Source organism: Cherax quadricarinatus, unplaced genomic scaffold (genome assembly GCF_038502225.1).
Source record: "Cherax quadricarinatus isolate ZL_2023a unplaced genomic scaffold, ASM3850222v1 Contig84, whole genome shotgun sequence".
Taxonomy (NCBI): domain Eukaryota; kingdom Metazoa; phylum Arthropoda; class Malacostraca; order Decapoda; family Parastacidae; genus Cherax; species Cherax quadricarinatus.
Window position 1 is genome coordinate 149095 of NW_027195110.1, and position 20277 is coordinate 169371.

The window sequence follows — 20277 nt, forward strand, 5'->3', positions numbered from 1 at the left end:
CGCGCATAACGGAGATAAAACACCTCAATTACTGGGAGCGTTTGAAGTTCCTAAACCTGTATTCCCTGGAACGCAGGAGGGAGAGATACATGATTATATACACCTGGAAAATCCTAGAGGGACTAGTACCGAACTTGCACACGAAAATCACTCACTACGAAAGCAAAAGACTTGGCAGACGATGCACCATCCCCCCAATGAAAAGCAGGGGTGTCACTAGCACGTTAAGAGACCATACAATAAGTGTCAGGGGCCCGAGACTGTTCAACTGCCTCCCAGCACACATAAGGGGGATTACCAACAGACCCCTGGCAGTCTTCAAGCTGGCACTGGACAAGCACCTGAAGTCAGTTCCTGATCAGCCCGGCTGTGGCTCGTATGTTGGTTTGCGTGCAGCCAGCAGCAACAGCCTGGTTGATCAGGCTCTGATCCACCAGGAGGCCTGGTCACAGACCGGGCCGCGGGGGCGTTGACCCCCGGAACTCTCTCCAGGTAAACTCCAGGAGAGAGTTCCGGGGGTCAACGCCCCCGCGGCCCGGTCTGTGACCAGGCCTCCTGGTGGATCAGAGCCTGATCAACCAGGCTGTTGCTGCTGGCTGCACGCAAACCAACGTACGAGCCACAGCCCAGCTGATCAGGAACTGACTTTAGGTGCTTGTCCAGTGCCAGCTTGAAGACTGCCAGGGGTCTGTTGGTAATCCCCCTTATGTGTGCTGGGAGGCAGTTGAACAGTCTATATATATATATATATATATATATATATATATATATATATATATATATATATATATATATATAAACACTGATCTCCTTATATATATATATATATATATATATATATATATATATATATATATATATATATATATATATATATATATATATATGCAAGGAATTCGCGAGAGCATGCGAAATATACACAAACACTGATCTCTGGCTGAAGGAGACTCGAACCTACGAACCTTAGGACAAGGTACGCAGTGCTTTACCAACCTACCCACACTGGACCAATACCTTGGCGTGTAGCATGAGCTACACGTTTGATCCAAGGCAGCCAGCTTTCAGGGAGAAGGCTTACAGCTTTTCATCTCATCCCCTGCAAGCATCAGCCTCCTTCTCTCTTGCTGCTGCTGCTTCTTGTTTTACTTCTTCTTCTTGTTTTGCTGCTTCTTCTTTTCTTCTTTTCTTGTTGTTCTTCTTTTTCTTCTTGTTCTTGTTCTTCTTGTTCTTCTTCTCTACTGTTCTATCAAAGTTAGCAAACAAAATTCCTAGCTCAAATACCCAGCAGAAAGACTATCTCTCTGGCAACTACCCAAATACCCAGCAGAAAGACTACCTCACTGGCAACTATCCAAATACCCAGCAGAAAGACTACCTCACTGGCAACTACCCAAATACCCAGCAGAAAGACTACCTCACTGGCAACTATCCAAATACCCAGCAGAAAGACTACCTCACTGGCAACTGCCCAAATACCCAACACAAAGACTACCTCACTGGCAACTACCCAAATACCCAGCAGAAAGACTACCTCACTGGCAACTATCCAAATACCCAGCAAAAAGACTACCTCACTGGCAACTACCCAAATATCCAGTAGAAAGAGTACCTCACTGGCAACTACCCAAATACCCAGCAGAAAGACTACCTCACTGGCAACTACCCAAATACCCAGCAGAAAGACTACCTCACTTGCAACTACCCAAATACCCAGCAGAAAGACTACCTCACTGGCACCTACCCAAATACCCAGCAGAAAGACTACCTCACTGGCAACTACCCAAATACCCAGCAGAAAGACTACCTCACTTGCAACTACCCAAATACTCAGCAGAAAGACTACCTCACTGGCAACTACCCAAATACCCAGCAGAAAGACTATATCACTAGCAACTACCCAAATACCCAGCAGAAAGACTACCTCACTGGCAACTACCCAAATACCCAGCAGAAAGACTACCTCACTGGCAACTACCCAAATACCCAGCAGAAAGACTACCTCACTGGCAACTACCCAAATACCCAGCAGAAAGACTATCACTGGCAACTACCCAAATACCCAGCAGAAAGACTATATCACTGGCAACTACCCAAAGTCTCATTCATCATTAAATCATTAAATAACAAAGCAGGTGATCTAGATAACTTGCCACCATTCATATACAAAAATCAGTATGTGCTGTCAACCATTACTGCAACAATGTTTAACAAATCTGTATCGTCCTCAACCATCTATACTCAGTTGGATCACTTCCTCAAAGGAAATGATCAAACTGACTTGAATAACTATATACCTATATAAAACTTGTCCTTACTTTCTAGAATATTCAAGAAAATAATACACAAACGACTTTACTCCTGCCTTATATCAACCAACATAGTTAACTCTGCCAGTTTGGATTTAGTCCAAAAAGAAGCACGAATGATACTATAAAAATGCTTGAATTAATATATACAGCCCTTGATAAAAATGAATATCCTCTCGTGCCCGTTTTTGACCTATGGAAAGCGCTTGTTACAGTGGACCGCAGTGTCCTGCATCTAAAACTAAGTCATTACGGCATCAGAGTGCATTCCATCGAATACCTAAAATCTTATCGTAATGATAGACACCAATAAGTATACGCAAATGGAGTCAACTCCACATTATCAAGGAACCGGACAATGAGAGAAGTCAGGAATGTTCTTGGAATTTTGCTATTCTCTCACAGTGGTTGTTTTGTATATTGTGATATCACTTGTTTACTGTGATCTTATTGCATATATATATAATATATATATATATATATATATATATATATATATATATATATATATATATATATATATATATATATATATATATATATATACATATGTATATACATATGTATATATATATATATATATATATATTATATATATATATATATTATATATATATATATATTATATATATATTATATATATTTTTATTTTTTTTATTATCACACTGGCCGATTCCCACCAAGGCAGGGTGGCCCGAAAAAGAAAAACTTTCACCATCATTCACTCCATCACTGTCTTGCCAGAAGGGTGCTTTACACTACAGTTTTTAAACTGCAACATTAACACCCCTCCTTCAGAGTGCAGGCACTGTACTTCCCATCTCCAGGACTCAAGTCCGGCCTGCCGGTTTCCCTGAATCCCTTCATAAATGTTACTTTGCTCACACTCCAACAGCACGTCAAGTATTAAAAACCATTTGTCTCCATTCACTCCTATCAAACACGCTCACGCATGCCTGCTGGAAGTCCAAGCCCCTCGCACACAAAACCTCCTTTACCCCCTCCCTCCAACCCTTCCTAGGCCGACCCCTACCCCGCCTTCCTTCCACTACAGACTGATACACTCTTGAAGTCATTCTGTTTCGCTCCATTCTCTCTACATGTCCGAACCACCTCAACAACCCTTCCTCAGCCCTCTGGACAACAGTTTTGGTAATCCCGCACCTCCTCCTAACTTCCAAACTACGAATTCTCTGCATTATATTCACACCACACATTGCCCTCAGACATGACATCTCCACTGCCTCCAGCCTTCTCCTCGCTGCAACATTCATCACCCACGCTTCACACCCATATAAGAGCGTTGGTAAAACTATACTCTCATACATTCCCCTCTTTGCCTCCAAGGACAAAGTTCTTTGTCTCCACAGACTCCTAAGTGCACCACTCACTCTTTTTCCCTCAATTCTATGATTCACCTCATCTTTCATAGACCCATCCGCTGACACGTCCACTCCCAAATATCTGAATACGTTCACCTCCTCCATACTCTCTCCCTCCAATCTGATATCCAATCTTTCATCACCTAATCTTTTTGTTATCCTCATAACCTTACTCTTTCCTGTATTCACCTTTAATTTTCTTCTTTTGCACACCCTACCAAATTCATCCACCAATCTCTGCAACTTCTCTTCAGAATCTCCCAAGAGCACAGTGTCATCAGCAAAGAGCAGCTGTGACAACTCCCACTTTGTGTGTGATTCTTTATCTTTTAACTCCACGCCTCTTGCCAAGACCCTCGCATTTACTTCTCTTACAACCCCATCTATAAATATATTAAACAACCACGGTGACATCACACATCCTTGTCTAAGGCCTACTTTTACTGGGAAAAAATTTCCCTCTTTCCTACATACTCTAACTTGAGCCTCACTATCCTCGTAAAAACTCTTCACTGCTTTCAGTAACCTACCTCCTACACCATACACTTGCAACATCTGCCACATTGCCCCCCTATCCACCCTGTCATACGCCTTTTCCAAATTCATAAATGCCACAAAGACCTCTTTAGCCTTATCTAAATACTGTTCACTTATATGTTTCACTGTAAACACCTGGTCCACACACCCCCTACCTTTCCTAAAGCCTCCTTGTTCATCTGCTATCCTATTCTCCGTCTTACTCTTAATTCTTTCAATTATAACTCTACCATACACTTTACCAGGTATACTCAACAGATTTATCCCCCTATAATTTTTGCACTCTCTTTTATCCCCTTTGCCTTTATACAAAGGAACTATGCATGCTCTCTGCCAATCCCTAGGTACATTACCCTCTTCCATACATTTATTAAATAATTGCACCAACCACTCCAAAACTATATCCCCACCTGCTTTTAACATTTCTATCTTTATCCCATCAATCCCGGCTGCCTTACCCCCTTTCATTTTACCTACTGCCTCACGAACTTCCCCCACACTCACAACTGGCTCTTCCTCACTCCTACAAGATGTTATTCCTCCTTGCCCTATACACGAAATCACAGCTTCCCTATCTTCATCAACATTTAACAATTCCTCAAAATATTCCCTCCATCTTCCCAATACCTCTAACTCTCCATTTAATAACTCTCCTCTCCTATTTTTAACTGACAAATCCATTTGTTCTCTAGGCTTTCTTAACTTGTTAATCTCACTCCAAAACTTTTTCTTATTTTCAACAAAATTTGTTGATAACATCTCACCCACTCTCTCATTTGCTCTCTTTTTACATTGCTTCACCACTCTCTTAACTTCTCTCTTTTTCTCCATATACTCTTCCCTCCTTGCATCACTTCTACTTTGTAAAAACATCTCATATATGCTAACTTTTTCTCCCTTACTACTCTCTTTACATCATCATTCCACCAATCGCTGCTCTTCCCTCCTGCACCCACTTTCCTGTAACCACAAACTTCTGCTGAACACTCTAACACTACATTTTTAAACCTACCCCATACCTCTTCGACCCCATTGCCTATGCTCTCATTAGCCCATCTATCCTCCAATAGCTGTTTATATCTTACCCTAACTGCCTCCTCTTTTAGTTTATAAACCTTCACCTCTCTCTTCCCTGATGCTTCTATATATATATATATATATATATATATATATATATATATATATATATATATATATATATATATATATATATACAATATATATATATATATATATACAATATATATATATATATATATATATATATATATATATATACATGTATATATATATATATATATATATATATATATATATATATATATATATATATATATATATATATATATATATATATACATATATATATATATATATATATATATATATATATATATATATATATATATATATATATATATATATATATATATATATATATATATACATATATAAATATTTATATATATAGATATATATATATATATAAAGATATATATATATATATATACAATATATATATATATATATATATATATATATATATATATATATACATATATACATATATATATATATATATATATATATATATATATATATATATATATATATATATATATATATACATGCGAGGGTCTTGACAAGAGGCGTGGAGTAAAAAGATAAAGAATCACACACAAAGTGGGAGTTGTCACAGCTGCTCTTTGCTGATGACACTGTGCTCTTGGGAGATTCTGAAGAGATGTTGCAGAGATTGGTGGATGAATTTGGTAGGGTGTGCAAAAGAAGAAAATTAAAGGTGAATACAGGAAAGAGTAAGGTTATGAGGATAACAAAAAGATTAGGTGATGAAAGATTGAATATCAGATTGGAGGGACAGAGTATGGAGGAGGTGAATGTATTCAGATATTTGGGAGTGGACGTGTCAGCGGATGGGTCTATGAAAGATGAGGTGAATCATAGAATTGATGAGGGAAAAAGAGTGAGTGGTGCACTTAGGAGTCTGTGGAGACAAAGAACTTTGTCCTTGGAGGCAAAGAGGGGAATGCATGAGAGTACAGTTTTACCAACGCTCTTATATGGGTGTGAAGCATGGGTGATGAATGTTGCAGCGAGGAGAAGGCTGGAGGCAGTGGAGATGTCATGTCTGAGGGCAATGTGTGGTGTGAATATAATGCAGAGAATTCGTAGTTTGGAAGTTAGGAGGAGGTGCGGGATTACCAAAACTATTGTCCAGAGGGCTGAGGAAGGGTTGTTGAGGTGGTTCGGACATGTAGAGAGAATGGAGCGAAACAGAATGACTTTAAGAGTGTATCAGTCTGTAGTGGAAGGAAGGCGGGGTAGGGGTCGGCCTAAGAAAGGTTGGAGAGAGGGGGTAAAGGAGGTTTTGTGTGCGAGGGGCTTGGACTTCCAGCAGGTATGCATGAGCGTGTTTGATAGGAGTGAATGGAGACAAATGGTTTTTAATACTTGACGTGCTGTTGGAGTGTGAGCAAAGTAACATTTATGAAGGGGTTCAGGGAAACCGGCAGGCCGGACTTGAGTCCTGGAGATGGGAAGTACAGTGCCTGCACTCTGAAGGAGGGGTGTTAATGTTGCAGTTTAAAAACTGTAGTGTAAAGCACCCTTCTGGCAAGACAGTGATGGAGTGAATGATGGTGAAAGTTTTTCTTTTTCGGGCCACCCTGCCTTGGTGGGAATCGGCCAGTGTGATAATAAAAAATAAAAATATATATATATATAATATATACATATATATATATAATTATATATATATATATAATATATAAATATATATATATATATTATATATATAATATATATATATATATAATATATACATATATATATATATATATATATATGTGTGTATGTATGTATATTCTTTCTTTCAACAAACTGGCCGTATCCCACCGAGGCGGGGTGGCCCAAAAAGAAAAACGAAAGTTTCACTTTTTAAATTTAGTAATTTATACAAGAGAAGGAGTTACTAGCCCCTTGCTCCCGGCATTTTAGTCGCCTCCTACAACACGAATGGCTTTAGGAGGAAGAATTCTGTTCCACTTCCTCATTTAGGAAAGAGGAAATAAACAAGAATAAGAACTAGAAAGAAACACAAGGAAACCCAGAGGGGTGTGTATGTATATGCTTGTACACTTATGTGTAGTGTAACCTAAGTGTAAGTAGAAGTAGCAAGATGTTCTTGAAATCTTGCATGTCTATGAGACAGAAAAAAGGACACCAGCAATTCTACCATCATGTAAAACAATTACAGGCTTTCGTTTTACACTCACTTATATATATATATATATATATATATATATATATATATATATATATATATATATATATATATATATATATATATATATATATATATATATATATGTATGTATATATATGTTGCGGGATCACATATGCCCCCAGCAGAGAGCAGCCCACAGCCTCCACAGGCAGATGACAATTCCAATAGCAACCTCATCACTTGCGATAACCTTCTGTTGGCATTCAAATCCACTGCCAGCAGTACACTATCCCACATCCCTGAAGCGGCTCACCCATATGCAGCAGGGAAATTCACAGACCTTCTTAAGCGGGTGAATGGAGGTTCCACCAGCTTAGAAGCCCGAGGCACCATCCAAGCATGGCGCAACCTACCCTTGTTCGGCAATGTCTGTCTTGCAGTTCCTGAAAGACGAGGCAAACTGCTAACCACGTCAGTTATCAAGGCAGTGCACAACTACCCAAGAACGGATAATTGTGTCCTTCTGCCCCATCATCGCAGGAATCAAAGAGGTAGACCCAAGAAAAGTCCCACTGAAAATGAGAAAATTTGCGCACAGGTTAGCAAACAAATCGAAGGTAACACAGTGGGAGCAATAAGAATAATTACAAGTGACGACACTGTAGCCCCCAAGGATGAGACCATGGCCCAAGCACTAAAAAATAAGCATCCAACCAGGGACACCATAGCCATCAACGACAACCCTGAGGAAGACCCCATCACTTAACAATTAATTTTGCCAGAATCGGAAGTCTATAAGGCGATCGTGTCATTTCCAGCAGGATTTGCAGGAGGTTACACTGGAATTCGACCTCAGCACCTCAAAGAGATGGTAAATCCAGTACTTGGTGAATCTGCATCAATTCTTCTCACCGAGTTAACAACTTTCGTCAACAATTGCCTGGCTGGGCGAATCCCAAGAGAAATTAAACCTTTCTTTTTTGGAGCCTCACTAAGTGCTTTGAAGAAGAGGGATGGGGGAATCAGACCCATTGCGGTTGGTAACACTCTTCGCCGTCTCGTTGCCAAAGCAGCAGTAAGAAACATTCGCCTAGAAGCTGCCACTTTACTCCAGCCACACCAACTGGGCTTTGGGGTCTCTCAAGGCAGTGAAGCCGCAGCTCATGCCACAAGGGCCTACATCAGGGACCTACCAGAAGACTAGGCCATAGTCAAACTTGATTTTAAAAATGCCTTTAATATGGCGAAGAGAGATGCTGTCTTGCCAGCTGTTCGGGATCGGTTCCCCAGTCTTTTTCCCTTCATTTCAGCCGGCTACAGCAAACCCTCAATTCTTTTGTTTGGAGAACAAGAAATTCAATCATCAGAGGGTGTTCAGCAGGGTAACCCACTTGCTCCACTTCTCTTCTGCTTGGCAGTAAGAGAACTAACTTCCAGCCTACGCAGTGAGCTCAATATCTGGTACCTGGATGACGGCACTCTGGCAGGTACTGAAGAGTCCCTGGTGGGGGACCTACAACTGGTGAAAACACAGAGAGAAGACTTGGGACTCATCCTCAATCCCTCCAAGTGTGAAATCATCACAGTGAACCAGGAAATAATCAATGCTGTGCGAAGAATCCTCCCGGAAGTCTCTACTACCACTCCGCCCAACAGCTGCATCAAATACCTGGCAAGAGCTCTGGCAACAACTAAAGCAGTTGGGGTATAGCCATAAGCCAGTAAATAGGTCTAACATAGTACTCACTATCGATAATGAGGTATGCCACGAAACATCTAAGGCAGCAGATTGTTGTAATTCTTACTACACATCTGTTGCATCAACACTAGTAAGTAAACTACCAGCTGCACAAATACCTTTAACACAGACTCAGATAAGTTTCAAACATACTATACCAATAAATGGGTGACCCCAAACAGTTGTCAACTAGTAAGGGTATCTCAGGACTTTATTCAAAAAGAACTATGCAGGTTAAACCCAACTAAGAGCACTGGCCCGGATAACATCCCGTCTAAGTTCCTAGAAGATGGTGCTTCTGAACTGTCAATCCCTATTGTTCACATAATAAATTTGTCCATCACCACTAATACCATACTGGAGAGGTTCAAGGAGGCCAGAGTTACTCCTATATTCAAGAAAAATAGTAGGTCTGATGTAAGCAACTACATGTATAGGCCTGTTAGTATACTCAGTATATCCAAAATTCTAGAGAGGGTGGTGTACTGTCAAGTAGTTAAGTACCTTAATGACATAGCTACCAATCAGGCTTTAGAAGATCTTACTCAACTGACACCTTCCTAATTAATCTGATGGATTACTTGAGAACTGAAATGTCAATGGGGAACCTCATAGGTATGGTAACCTTAGACCTGCAAAAGGCCTTTGATACTGTCAACCACAATATATTATGTAAGAAACTTCAAGCTATCGGTATAGGTTCTGTAGACTGGTTTAAGTCTTACTTAGCAACAGGAGACAAATTGTCAAAATCAACAAAACGGAAACAGAACCCCTGCCGATAGTATGTGGAGTTCCCCAAATTTGTATTCTGGGTCCCTTATTACTCCTATGCTATGTTAACGACATGCCTACCAGTGTCAAGTGCAAACTCCTACTGTATGCAGATGACAGTGCTCTGTTAGTGTCGGGTAAAGACCCACAAGATATAGCTAATGTATTAACACTGGAACTGGAGTCCTGCAGCAAATGCTTAGTAGACAACAAACTATCATTACACCTTGGGAAAACTGAAGCCATTCTCTTTGGCACGAAACATAAACTGAGAAGGGTAAATAATTTTAATGTCCAGTGTAATGGGGAGCCCATCACTTTAGTTTCCTCAGTAAAATATCTGGGAATCCCCTTTTACCCATGCATGTCAGAACTGATAGGGAACATTGTAGTAAAGAAAGCGAATGCCAGACTGAAGTTCCTCTATAGACAAGCACAGTGTCTACCTACTGAGGCTCGCAGGACCCTATGTCTAGCCCTTATACAGTGTCATATGGATTACGCTTGCTCTCTATGGTACTCTGCCTTGACAAAAAAAAAAAAAAAACTGAAAGATAGACTACAAATCACCCAGAACAAAATGGTAAGATTCATCATGGACCTGGGTCCAAGAGAGCTTGTAGGACAGGATGAATTACAGCAGTTGGATATGCTGAATGTTGAAGACAGAGTAAAACAACTGAAGCTAAATCATGTTTATAAAATTGCTCACAAACAGTGTCCAGAATATCTTGCTGTCAATTTTGTCAAGGTTGGGAACCAAAGCAATCATAGTACTAGGGGTAGAGAGCACAACTTTGTAGTACCCGCAATCAGTGGCCAGGCAATGGCAATAAAGGAATGGAACAGACTGCCTGCACATGTCAAAACCAGTCATAGCATGAACCAAAAGGTACCTAATGAATGTAGCTACAGAAAGGGAGGAGAATGATTTTTTATTTTTTTTAGCTAGCACATATATATATAATAAGATATTTCTTACATTGTATAATAATAATAATAACGTATTAAAAGGCCCCCAATGGAAATAAGTTACTCATTCTGACTTTTTTGGGTTATCCCAGGTTCTTTTCACATATGCTGCTATGTATGATACTCTGTGTATCTATATTTGTGTATATCTGAATAAATTTACTAACTTACCTATAGTATATTTCATGTGGGTAGGGTGTTCAGGCAGGCTACCATACCTCCCACAGCAGACTTCCTACAAATACGTAAATACAACTCACTTATCACCCTACATTAAGACTACAAATATTTTAAGGTAAGTAACGAGTGTACTGCACGAGTATTTTACTTTTAATGTTTTTAATACCTAGTTCTACTGCTAACCTAACCCCTTAATTGTCCAAATGTAGTTCTATATTCTTACCGATAGTGCTCCAAACATAGATGGACGTTTTATTTTTTCTGCCTTCAAATTTGGGGCGATAGGCCTGAGTGGCCTAGACATGAGAGAATGAGTCTTCACACTTAGTGTGCGCAGTATGAAAAAAATCGGGGACCCAACAGTACCGCATGGGAGCACCAGTAACTTTCAGCATCAATTTGGGTCAACATGGTGGCAAACCCCCATGATTCACTCACACCTCATTGTATTAACACTCTCGTATTCGACGAAAGTGATAGGGACCGAGATTAGTGGACTTGAGACCAGAGGCGTGCTAGGGTTGGTGTCACCCAGGGCATAATCTTTGGTGTCACCCCCATGAAATCCTAGGGCGGGGGTATAGGGGTAGTAAACTCCAGTTATGTCACTGCTGCATGACCAGTGACTAATGTTTAACAATGAGAACGTTTAAAGGCTATAAACGAACTTTATTAATGATAAAATAAATAATCATAGTAATATTGAGGAAACTTAAACTCAAATACCACTTTGAGTACAGGTAACAGATCCTACATTTATTCATCTTCAACAATGAAAAAAAAATCTTGAAAAATCAAGAAAAACACTAGTTCCTATTTGACCTTGAGTACAGATAACATCTCAATGAATCTGATATTTCATTTCCTTGCCATCAATCCTGCAGAATCATCTATCATCATCAAAATCAATGATTTTCCCTATATAGGTCTATTTGTACTCTGTAATCCTATAATAGGCTATATAGAAATGAAGGATTTTTCTCTTATGCTGCTGCAGCACGATTTTGGTCATTAGTGTCACCTTCTTTAGAGGCTGTATGGTGTCGCCCCCTAAATGGTGTCACCTGGGGCAGCCCCCCCCCCATCCCTTACGACGCCACTGCGTGAGACCTATGTGGCCATTAATGATCGAGGAATTAGTGCAAATATTGATGATAACCCAGATGACCCTCAGCCCATAGCCTCCAGCGTGGCCAGTGTGGTCATGCCAGACCCTCAGCCAAGCACCTCTAGGGTGGCCAATGTTACTCCTCAGAGGCAACTATGCAAGCAGAAATAATCATTTTCTCACAGTTTTGGTGATGACCACAGTGAAAGTGATTTAAATGACGATGAGACTAATTTTATGCCCTTAGAGGATTCTTTGAGCGACAGTGATTTACATTATTCCCCAGTGAGGTGTACCTTCAGGTGTCGTCACCTACGTTCAGGCAGTGTGTCTTTCTCTCCAGAGACTCCTCAGTGCACCACTTACCTTTTTTCCCTCATCAACTGTATGATTCACCTCATCTTTCATAGACCCATCTGCTGACAAGTCCACACCCAAATATCTGAATACACTCACTTTCTCCATACTCCCTTCCCCCAATCTGAAGTCCAGTCTTTCTATACGTAAAGTTTTTGTTATCCTCATAACTTTACTCTTTCATATGTTCACTTTTAATTTCCTTCACCTACATACCCTACCAAAATCATTCAAAAGCAGTCATCAGCATAGAGCAAATGTGACAATTCCCATGCCTTTTGCCAACACCTGAGCATTCACTTTTTTTTAAAACACCATCTCTCCTACATACTCTAACCTGAGCCCACTGTCCATGTAAAAACTTCACTGTTTTCAATAACCTACCTCCTATTCCATATATTTGCAACATCTGTCACATTGCTCCCAATCCACCCTATCATGCAAGTTTACCAAATCCATATATGAAACAAAAATCTCTTTACCCTTATCTAAATATTGTTCTCCTATATGTTTTACTGTAAACACTTGGTCTACACACTCCTACCCTTCCTTAAGCCTCCTTGTTCAATTGTGATCCTGCTTTCTGTCTCAATCTTAATTCTTTCGATAATAACTCTGTCATACACTTTACGAGGTATACTGAACAGGCTTATTCCCCTATAATTATTACACTCTCTTCTGTCCCCTTTGCCTTTCTGCCAATCCCTAGGTACCTTACCCTCTTCCATACATTTATTAAATAAATGCACCATCCACTCTAAAACTATTTCCCCATCTGTTTTTAACATATATGTCTTTATCCCATCAATCCCAGCTGCTTTACCCCCTTTCGTTCTACCCACTGCCTCATACACCACACCCACACATACAATTATTTCTTCCTCACTTCTCCAAAATGTAATACTTCCCTTCCCAATGCACGAAATCTCAGCTTCCCTATCTTCATCAATATTTAACAGTTCCTCAAAATATTCCCTCCATCTTCCCAATACCCCTAACTCCCTTATCTAAAAACTCTCCTCTCCTATTATATGGAGAGTATATGGAGAAAAAGAGAGAGGTTAAGAGAGTGGTTATGCAATGTAAAAAAAAAAGCAAATGAGAGAGTGGGTGAGATGTTATCAACAAATTTTGTTGAAAATAAGAAAAAGTTTTGGAGTGAGATTAACAAGTTAAGGAAGACTAAAGAACAAATGGATTTGTCAGTTAAAAATAGGAGAGGAGAGTTATTAAATGGAGAGTTAGAGGTATTGGGAAGATGGAGGGAATATTTTGAGGAATTGTTAAATGTTGATGAAGATAGGGAAGCTGTGATTTTGTGTATAGGGCAAGGAGGAATAACATCTTGTAGGAGTGAGGAAGAGCCAGTTGTGAGTGTGGGGGAAGTTCGTGAGGCAGTAGGTAAAATGAAAGGGGGTAAGGCAGCCGGGATTGATGGGATAAAGATAGAAATGTTAAAAGCAGGTGGGGATATAGTTTTGGAGTGGCTGGTGCAATTATTTAATAAATGTATGGGAGAGGGTAAGGTACCTAGGGATTGGCAGAGAGCATGCATAGTTCCTTTGTATAAAGGCAAAGGGGATAAAAGAGAGTGCAAAAATTATAGGGGGATAAGTCTGTTGAGTGTACCTGGTAAAGTGTATGGTAGAGTTATAATTGAAAGAATTAAGAGTAAGACGGAGAATAGGATAGCAGATGAACAAGGAGGCTTTAGGAAAGGTAGGGGGTGTGTGGACCAGGTGTTTACAGTGAAACATATAAGTGAACAGTATTTAGATAAGGTTAAAGAGGCTTTTGTGGCATTTATGGATTTGGAAAAGGCATATGACAGGGTGGATAGGGGGGCAATGTGGCAGATGTTGCAGGTGTATGGTGTAGGAGGTAGGTTACTGAAAGCAGTGAAGAGTTTTTACGAGGTTAGTGAGGCTCAAGTTAGAGTATGTAGGAAAGAGGGAAATTATTTCCCAGTAAAAGTAGGCCTTAGACAAGGATGTGTGATGTCACTGTGGTTGTTTAATATATTTATAGATGGGGTTGTAAGAGAAGTAAATGCGAGGGTCTTGGCAAGAGGCGTGGAGTTAAAAGATAAAGAATCACACACAAAGTGGGAGTTGTCACAGTTGCTCTTTGCTGATGACACTGTGCTCTTGGGAGATTCTGAAGAGAAGTTGCAGAGATTGGTGGATGAATTTGGTAGGGTATGCAAAAGAAGAAAATTATAAGTGAATGCAGGAAAGAGTAAGCTTATGAGGATAACAAAAAGATTGGGTGATGAAAGATTGGATATCAGATTGGAGGGAGAGAGATTGGAGGGAGAGAGTATGGAGGAGGTGAATGTATTCAGATATTTGGGAGTGGACGTGTCAGCGGATGGGTCTATGAAAGATGAGGTGAATCATAGAATTGATGAGGGGAAAAGGGTGAGTGGTGCACTTAGGAGTCTGTGGAGACAAAGAACTTTGTCCTTGGAGGCAAATAGAGGAATGTATGAGAGTATAGTTTTACCAACGCTCTTATATGGGTGTGAAGCATGGGTGATGAATGTTGCAGCAAGGAGAAGGCTGGAGGCAGTGGAGATGTCATGTCTGAGGGCAATGTGTGGTGTGAATATAATGCAGAGAATTTGTAGTTTGGAAGTTAGGAGGAGGGGCAGGATTACCAAAACTGTTGTCCAGAGGGCTGAGGAAGGGTTGTTGAGGTGGTTCGGACATGTAGAGAGAATGGAGCGAAACAGAATGACTTCAAGAGTGTATCAGTCTGTAGTGGAAGGAAGGCGGGGTAGGGGTCGGCCTAAGAAAGGTTGGAGGGAGGGGGTAAAGGAGGTTTTGTGTGTGAGGGGCTTGGACTTCCAGCAGGCATGCGTGAGCGTGTTTGATAGGAGTGAATGGAGACAAATGGTTTTTAATACTTGACGTGCTGTTGGTGTGTGAGCAAAGTAACATTTATGAAGGGGTTCAGGGAAACCGGCAGGCCGGACTTGAGTCCTGGAGATGGGAAGTACAGTGCCTGCACTCTGAATGAGGGGTGTTAATGTTGCAGTTTAAAAACTGTAGTGTAAAGCACCCTTCTGGCAAGACAGTGATGGAGTGAATGATGGTGAAAGTATTTCTTTTTTGGGCCACCCTGCCTTGGTGGGAATTGGCCAGTGTGATAAAAAAAAAATAAAAAAAATCCATTTGTTCCCTAGGCTCTCTACTTATTTATCACACTCATAACATTTTCATATTCTCAACAAAATTTGTTGATAGCATCTCTTAACCTCTTTTTCTCTCCATATGCTCATCTCTCCTTGTATCACTTCTACTTTGATACAAACCTCTCATTTGTTAACTTTTTCTCTCTCTTACTACTCTCTTAACCTCATCATTCCATTAATCACTCTTCATCCCTCCCACACCCACTTTCCTGTAACCACAAACTTCTGCTGAACACACTAATACTACATTCTTAAATATACCCCACACCTCTTCAACTTCATTCCCTGTACTCTAACTAGCCCATCTTTCTTCCAATAGTTGTTTATATCATATGCTATCTGCCTCCTTCTTTAGTTTATAACAATTATTTTATTTTTATGAACACATCGACCGTTTCCCACCAAGGCAGGGCAGCCTGAAAAAAAAATGTCATCATCATTCACTTCATCACTGTCTTGCCAGAGGTGCGCTTACACTACAGTGTAAGTACAGTACAGTACAGTATAGTACAGTAAATACAATGGGAAGTACAGTGCTGGCACTGTACTCCCCACCTCCATCTCGAGGACTCAAGTCCGTCTTTCTGGTTTCCTTGAATCCCTTCTAAAATGTTACCTTGCTCACACTCCAACAGCACATAAAGTCCTAAAATCCGTTTGTCTCCATTCGCTCCTATCAAGCAAATTCAGGCATGCTTACTGGAAATCCATGCCCATCACACACAAAACCTCCTTTACCCCCTCTCTTCACCCTTTCATAGGCCGACCCCGACCTTGCCACTGAAGATTTATACACTCTCGAAGTCATTTTGTTTTGTTCCATTCTCTCTTTATGTCTGAACTACTTCAACAACCTCTCCTCAGCACTCTGAATAATAGTTTTGGTAATCCGACACCTCCTAATTTCCAAACTACAGATTCTCTGCTTTACAATAATAATAATAATGATAATAATCATAATAATAATAATAATAATAATAATAATAATAATAATAATAATAATAATCTTTATTTCTAAAAGTACATGATGCAAGTATTACAGACCTAGCTGACATCACTGTATATAGAAAGCATCCTGTTCTTTGTTCCATCATTCCTTTAACCCTTGTACCTAAGTTCATCCTTAATGCATCACTAATTAGATTTTTTTTTGTTTATTCAATTACCTAATACTTCCAATATAATATAAACTATGTTTTTTTATTCTCATACACTAGTAATCATAATTTAATTTTAAGTCTGCCCAAAATGCCTTGCACAGTAAAGGACTTTCTGCAAAGTAGTTTATATACATCAGTTACCCTAATTTTATAATGTACTGTTCTTCGCTTTATAGAAATATAGTTTGTTAATCTTGTTTCCCAGGATGCGACCCACAACAGTCATACCAACAGACATATTGTATCCCAGGATGCGACCCACAACAGTCATACCAACAGACATATCGTATCCCAGGATGCGACCCACAACAGTCATACCAACAGACATATCGTATCCCAGGATGCGACCCACAATAGTCATACCAACAGACATATCGTATCCCAGGATGCGACCCACAACAGTCATACCAACAGACATATCGTATCCCAGGATGCGACCCACAACAGTCATACCAACAGACATATCGTATCCCAGGATGCGACCCACAACAGTCATACCAACAGACATATCGTATCCCAGGATGCGACCCACAACAGTCATACCAACAGACATATCGTATCCCAGGATGCGACCCACAACAGTCATACCAACAGACATATCGTATCCCAGGATGCGACCCACAACAGTCATACCAACAGACATATCGTATCCCAGGATGCGACCCACAACAGTCATACCAACAGACATATCGTATCCCAGGATGCGACCCACAACAGTCATACCAACAGACATATCCTATCTCCAATTTTTAATTACAACTCAAAGACAAAATTCCTCTATGGGAGTAAATCGTAACTCCAGCCCATTGTAAGTCAAGGGACCACTGTATATCAGTGATGGTACTTTGTTTCCTGCTTTGCTAGTGATTTTATTGTTGAAGTAATTTCTATATATTTAGCTGGGGATAGGAAGAGAGATTTGAGATAGTTATCATTGAGATAATCACTAATTAGAGTTTAAGAGTTAGCTGGAAAGATTTAATAGTATGGTGGAAAAGTTATTCAGTTTATATACTGTTTCAGCGTTGGAATGGACGTTCACTTGGTTTACTTGATACAATGCCTATTTTCATGACAGTATGATAACTGTAAGGAATGTTAGAGTGACCTGTCTGTCTAAACATTATGAAGAGTAAATATCAAAATGGTATACAATACCGACAGGTTGGTAGGTAAAACACATAGGCAACAGTTAGGCAACTTTATTCCAAAACGTTTCGCCTACACAGTAGGCTTCTTCAGTCGAATACAGAAAGTAGGCAGGAACAGTAGAGATGTGAAGACGATGTAATCAGTCCATCACCCTTGAAGTTGTAGATTTGAGTTTGTCAGTCCCTCAGCCTGGAGAAGTTCAGTTCCAGGCTGAGGGACTGACAACCTAAAATCTACTACTTCAAGGGTGATGGACTGATTACATCGTCTTCACATCTCTACTGTTCCTGCCTACTTTCTGTACTCGACTGAAGAAGCCTACTGTGTAGGCGAAATGTTTCGGAATAAAGTTGCCTAATTGTTGCCTATGTATCTTACCTACCAACCATTATGAAAAGTAGTGTATATATAACTTATGTAGCAAGTTTATCAAAGTAAAGGTATAAAAGAGTAAGTAATCATTCTTAACAATGAATATTATGGTGATCATATTAATATTTTAAATATTAATAATATTATACTGTATTACATGAAAAAGAAGCTAACAAGGATTTTCAACTTACAGTTAACTTCTTGGGAGATATTTCACCAGTAATTAGCTCAACTTTCTCCATAATGGTGGAGCCAGAATCTTCCAGGACAGGGACAGCTGTGGCACCTGTCTCTGTGGTCATGTTCAGAGCCTTCTTGATAGTCTCCTGCACCTGTTATTATCAACATAAATATTAATGGTAGTTGCCAGCAACAATCTATACCCTAATGTTGGTAGAATTACTGACAAAAGTGCAACTAATGCGACATTGTATTGTGGCAACATTTCGCTCTCCAAGAGCTTTGTTAAGCTGTTACAAACAATACAGGGACACAGAAGGTATGTATAGGTACAGATGAGGTGCGAAGCATAATATAATCATTGTAGGTAATAGTAGTACTTATAATAGTAGTAGTAGTTGTAGTGGTAGTAGCTATGTGATGGCAGGGTTTATCGATTTGAGAAGAATTCTTGCTAATACTTCAAAGATGATGAAGCTGCCTTTATTCTGTCTGTGTTAGAAATAGTGATTAATGATGATTTGAGGTATTTTTTCATGGAAATTGGAATTTTAATCAACAGGCGGGCGTTGTTGAATTTCATCAGGTGGTTCGCAGAATTCTGGTGCTGTATGCAGATATTGTTCGAGTTATCATTCCCACATGTATTAATTTCCTCAATGAGACATTTTTCAAGGTTTCCTGCCATTTCACCTAAGTATATTCTGTCACAACCTCCACAGGGAGTAGTGTAAACCCCTTCATTGATTGGTTCAATATTCTTCAATTTCATCCTAGGCAGATCTTTCGTGAAAGTACTGGTTGTGATAACAATTTCTAGCCAGTACAACCTGGCTGTAGAGAAGGATTATAACTTTATTTAATAAAGTTATAATCCTTCCCTACAGCCAGTGGTGTTAGTGTGTGGAAAATTGATGATCTGGAGGGCTCGTTGTTTTGTTGTCTTTGATGAAAAAAGAAGTGAAATGTCGATCAGTGAAGGGTTTTTTGGATACATGTATGCTCCTTATCAAGAAGCTCTTGACTGCAAATTAGGAATGCTCTTAGGAAAATTCCAGTGATGGTGATGCCTCTTTTGGTCTTAGTATCCTGACTGTGTGAGATCATTTTTTTTCGTAGGCTTCCTCTAAACTTGAAACCTTAGAGTGTTATCTACTTTGTGAATAAGGATATCTAGAAAAAGAAACCTGCCATTGGACTCCTCTTCAAGTGTAAACTGGATAGCCAGTTCAACTGCACTGAGCTAGAACAGAACAGAAGAGACTCGCAGGTAAGACCCCACAAGGGGTGAGTGGGGAAGTGGGGACACATGAAGAATAGCTGTGGAGAGGAATGTCTTCAGTCGATGAAAAAGAGCCAGGGCTAGACTCAGCCAAAAGGCACTGTGAAGTATATGTATGCAAGCAAATGATAGGCAGATCACAAGCTAGACGTACTGAAAACTGAGTCTTGTGTCTTGATGGTGGCTGGAGGGTTGCAGGAGAGGTAGAAATGGCAGCTACATGGTGATTGGTCGATGGTCTTTTCAGAGAGAGAGAGAGAGAGAGAGAGAGGTTGCAGTTTCATGATGGTTTTGGTGGAGTTTTGGAGTTATTTCATATCTTTGGAGGAGGATC

General features: G+C 39.9%; 1 protein-coding gene across 1 annotated transcript in view; it reads right to left on the bottom strand.

The window, feature by feature from the left end:
* The window catches only part of LOC128700925 (uncharacterized), a 254943-nt gene that overhangs the window by 93159 nt on the left and 141507 nt on the right, over window positions 1–20277 (bottom strand). Inside the window, exon 4 of the mRNA XM_053794400.2 lies at window positions 18673–18813. Within this exon, the coding sequence (XP_053650375.2) occupies window positions 18673–18813 (141 nt within the window). The remainder of the gene's footprint in view (window positions 1–18672; window positions 18814–20277) is intronic.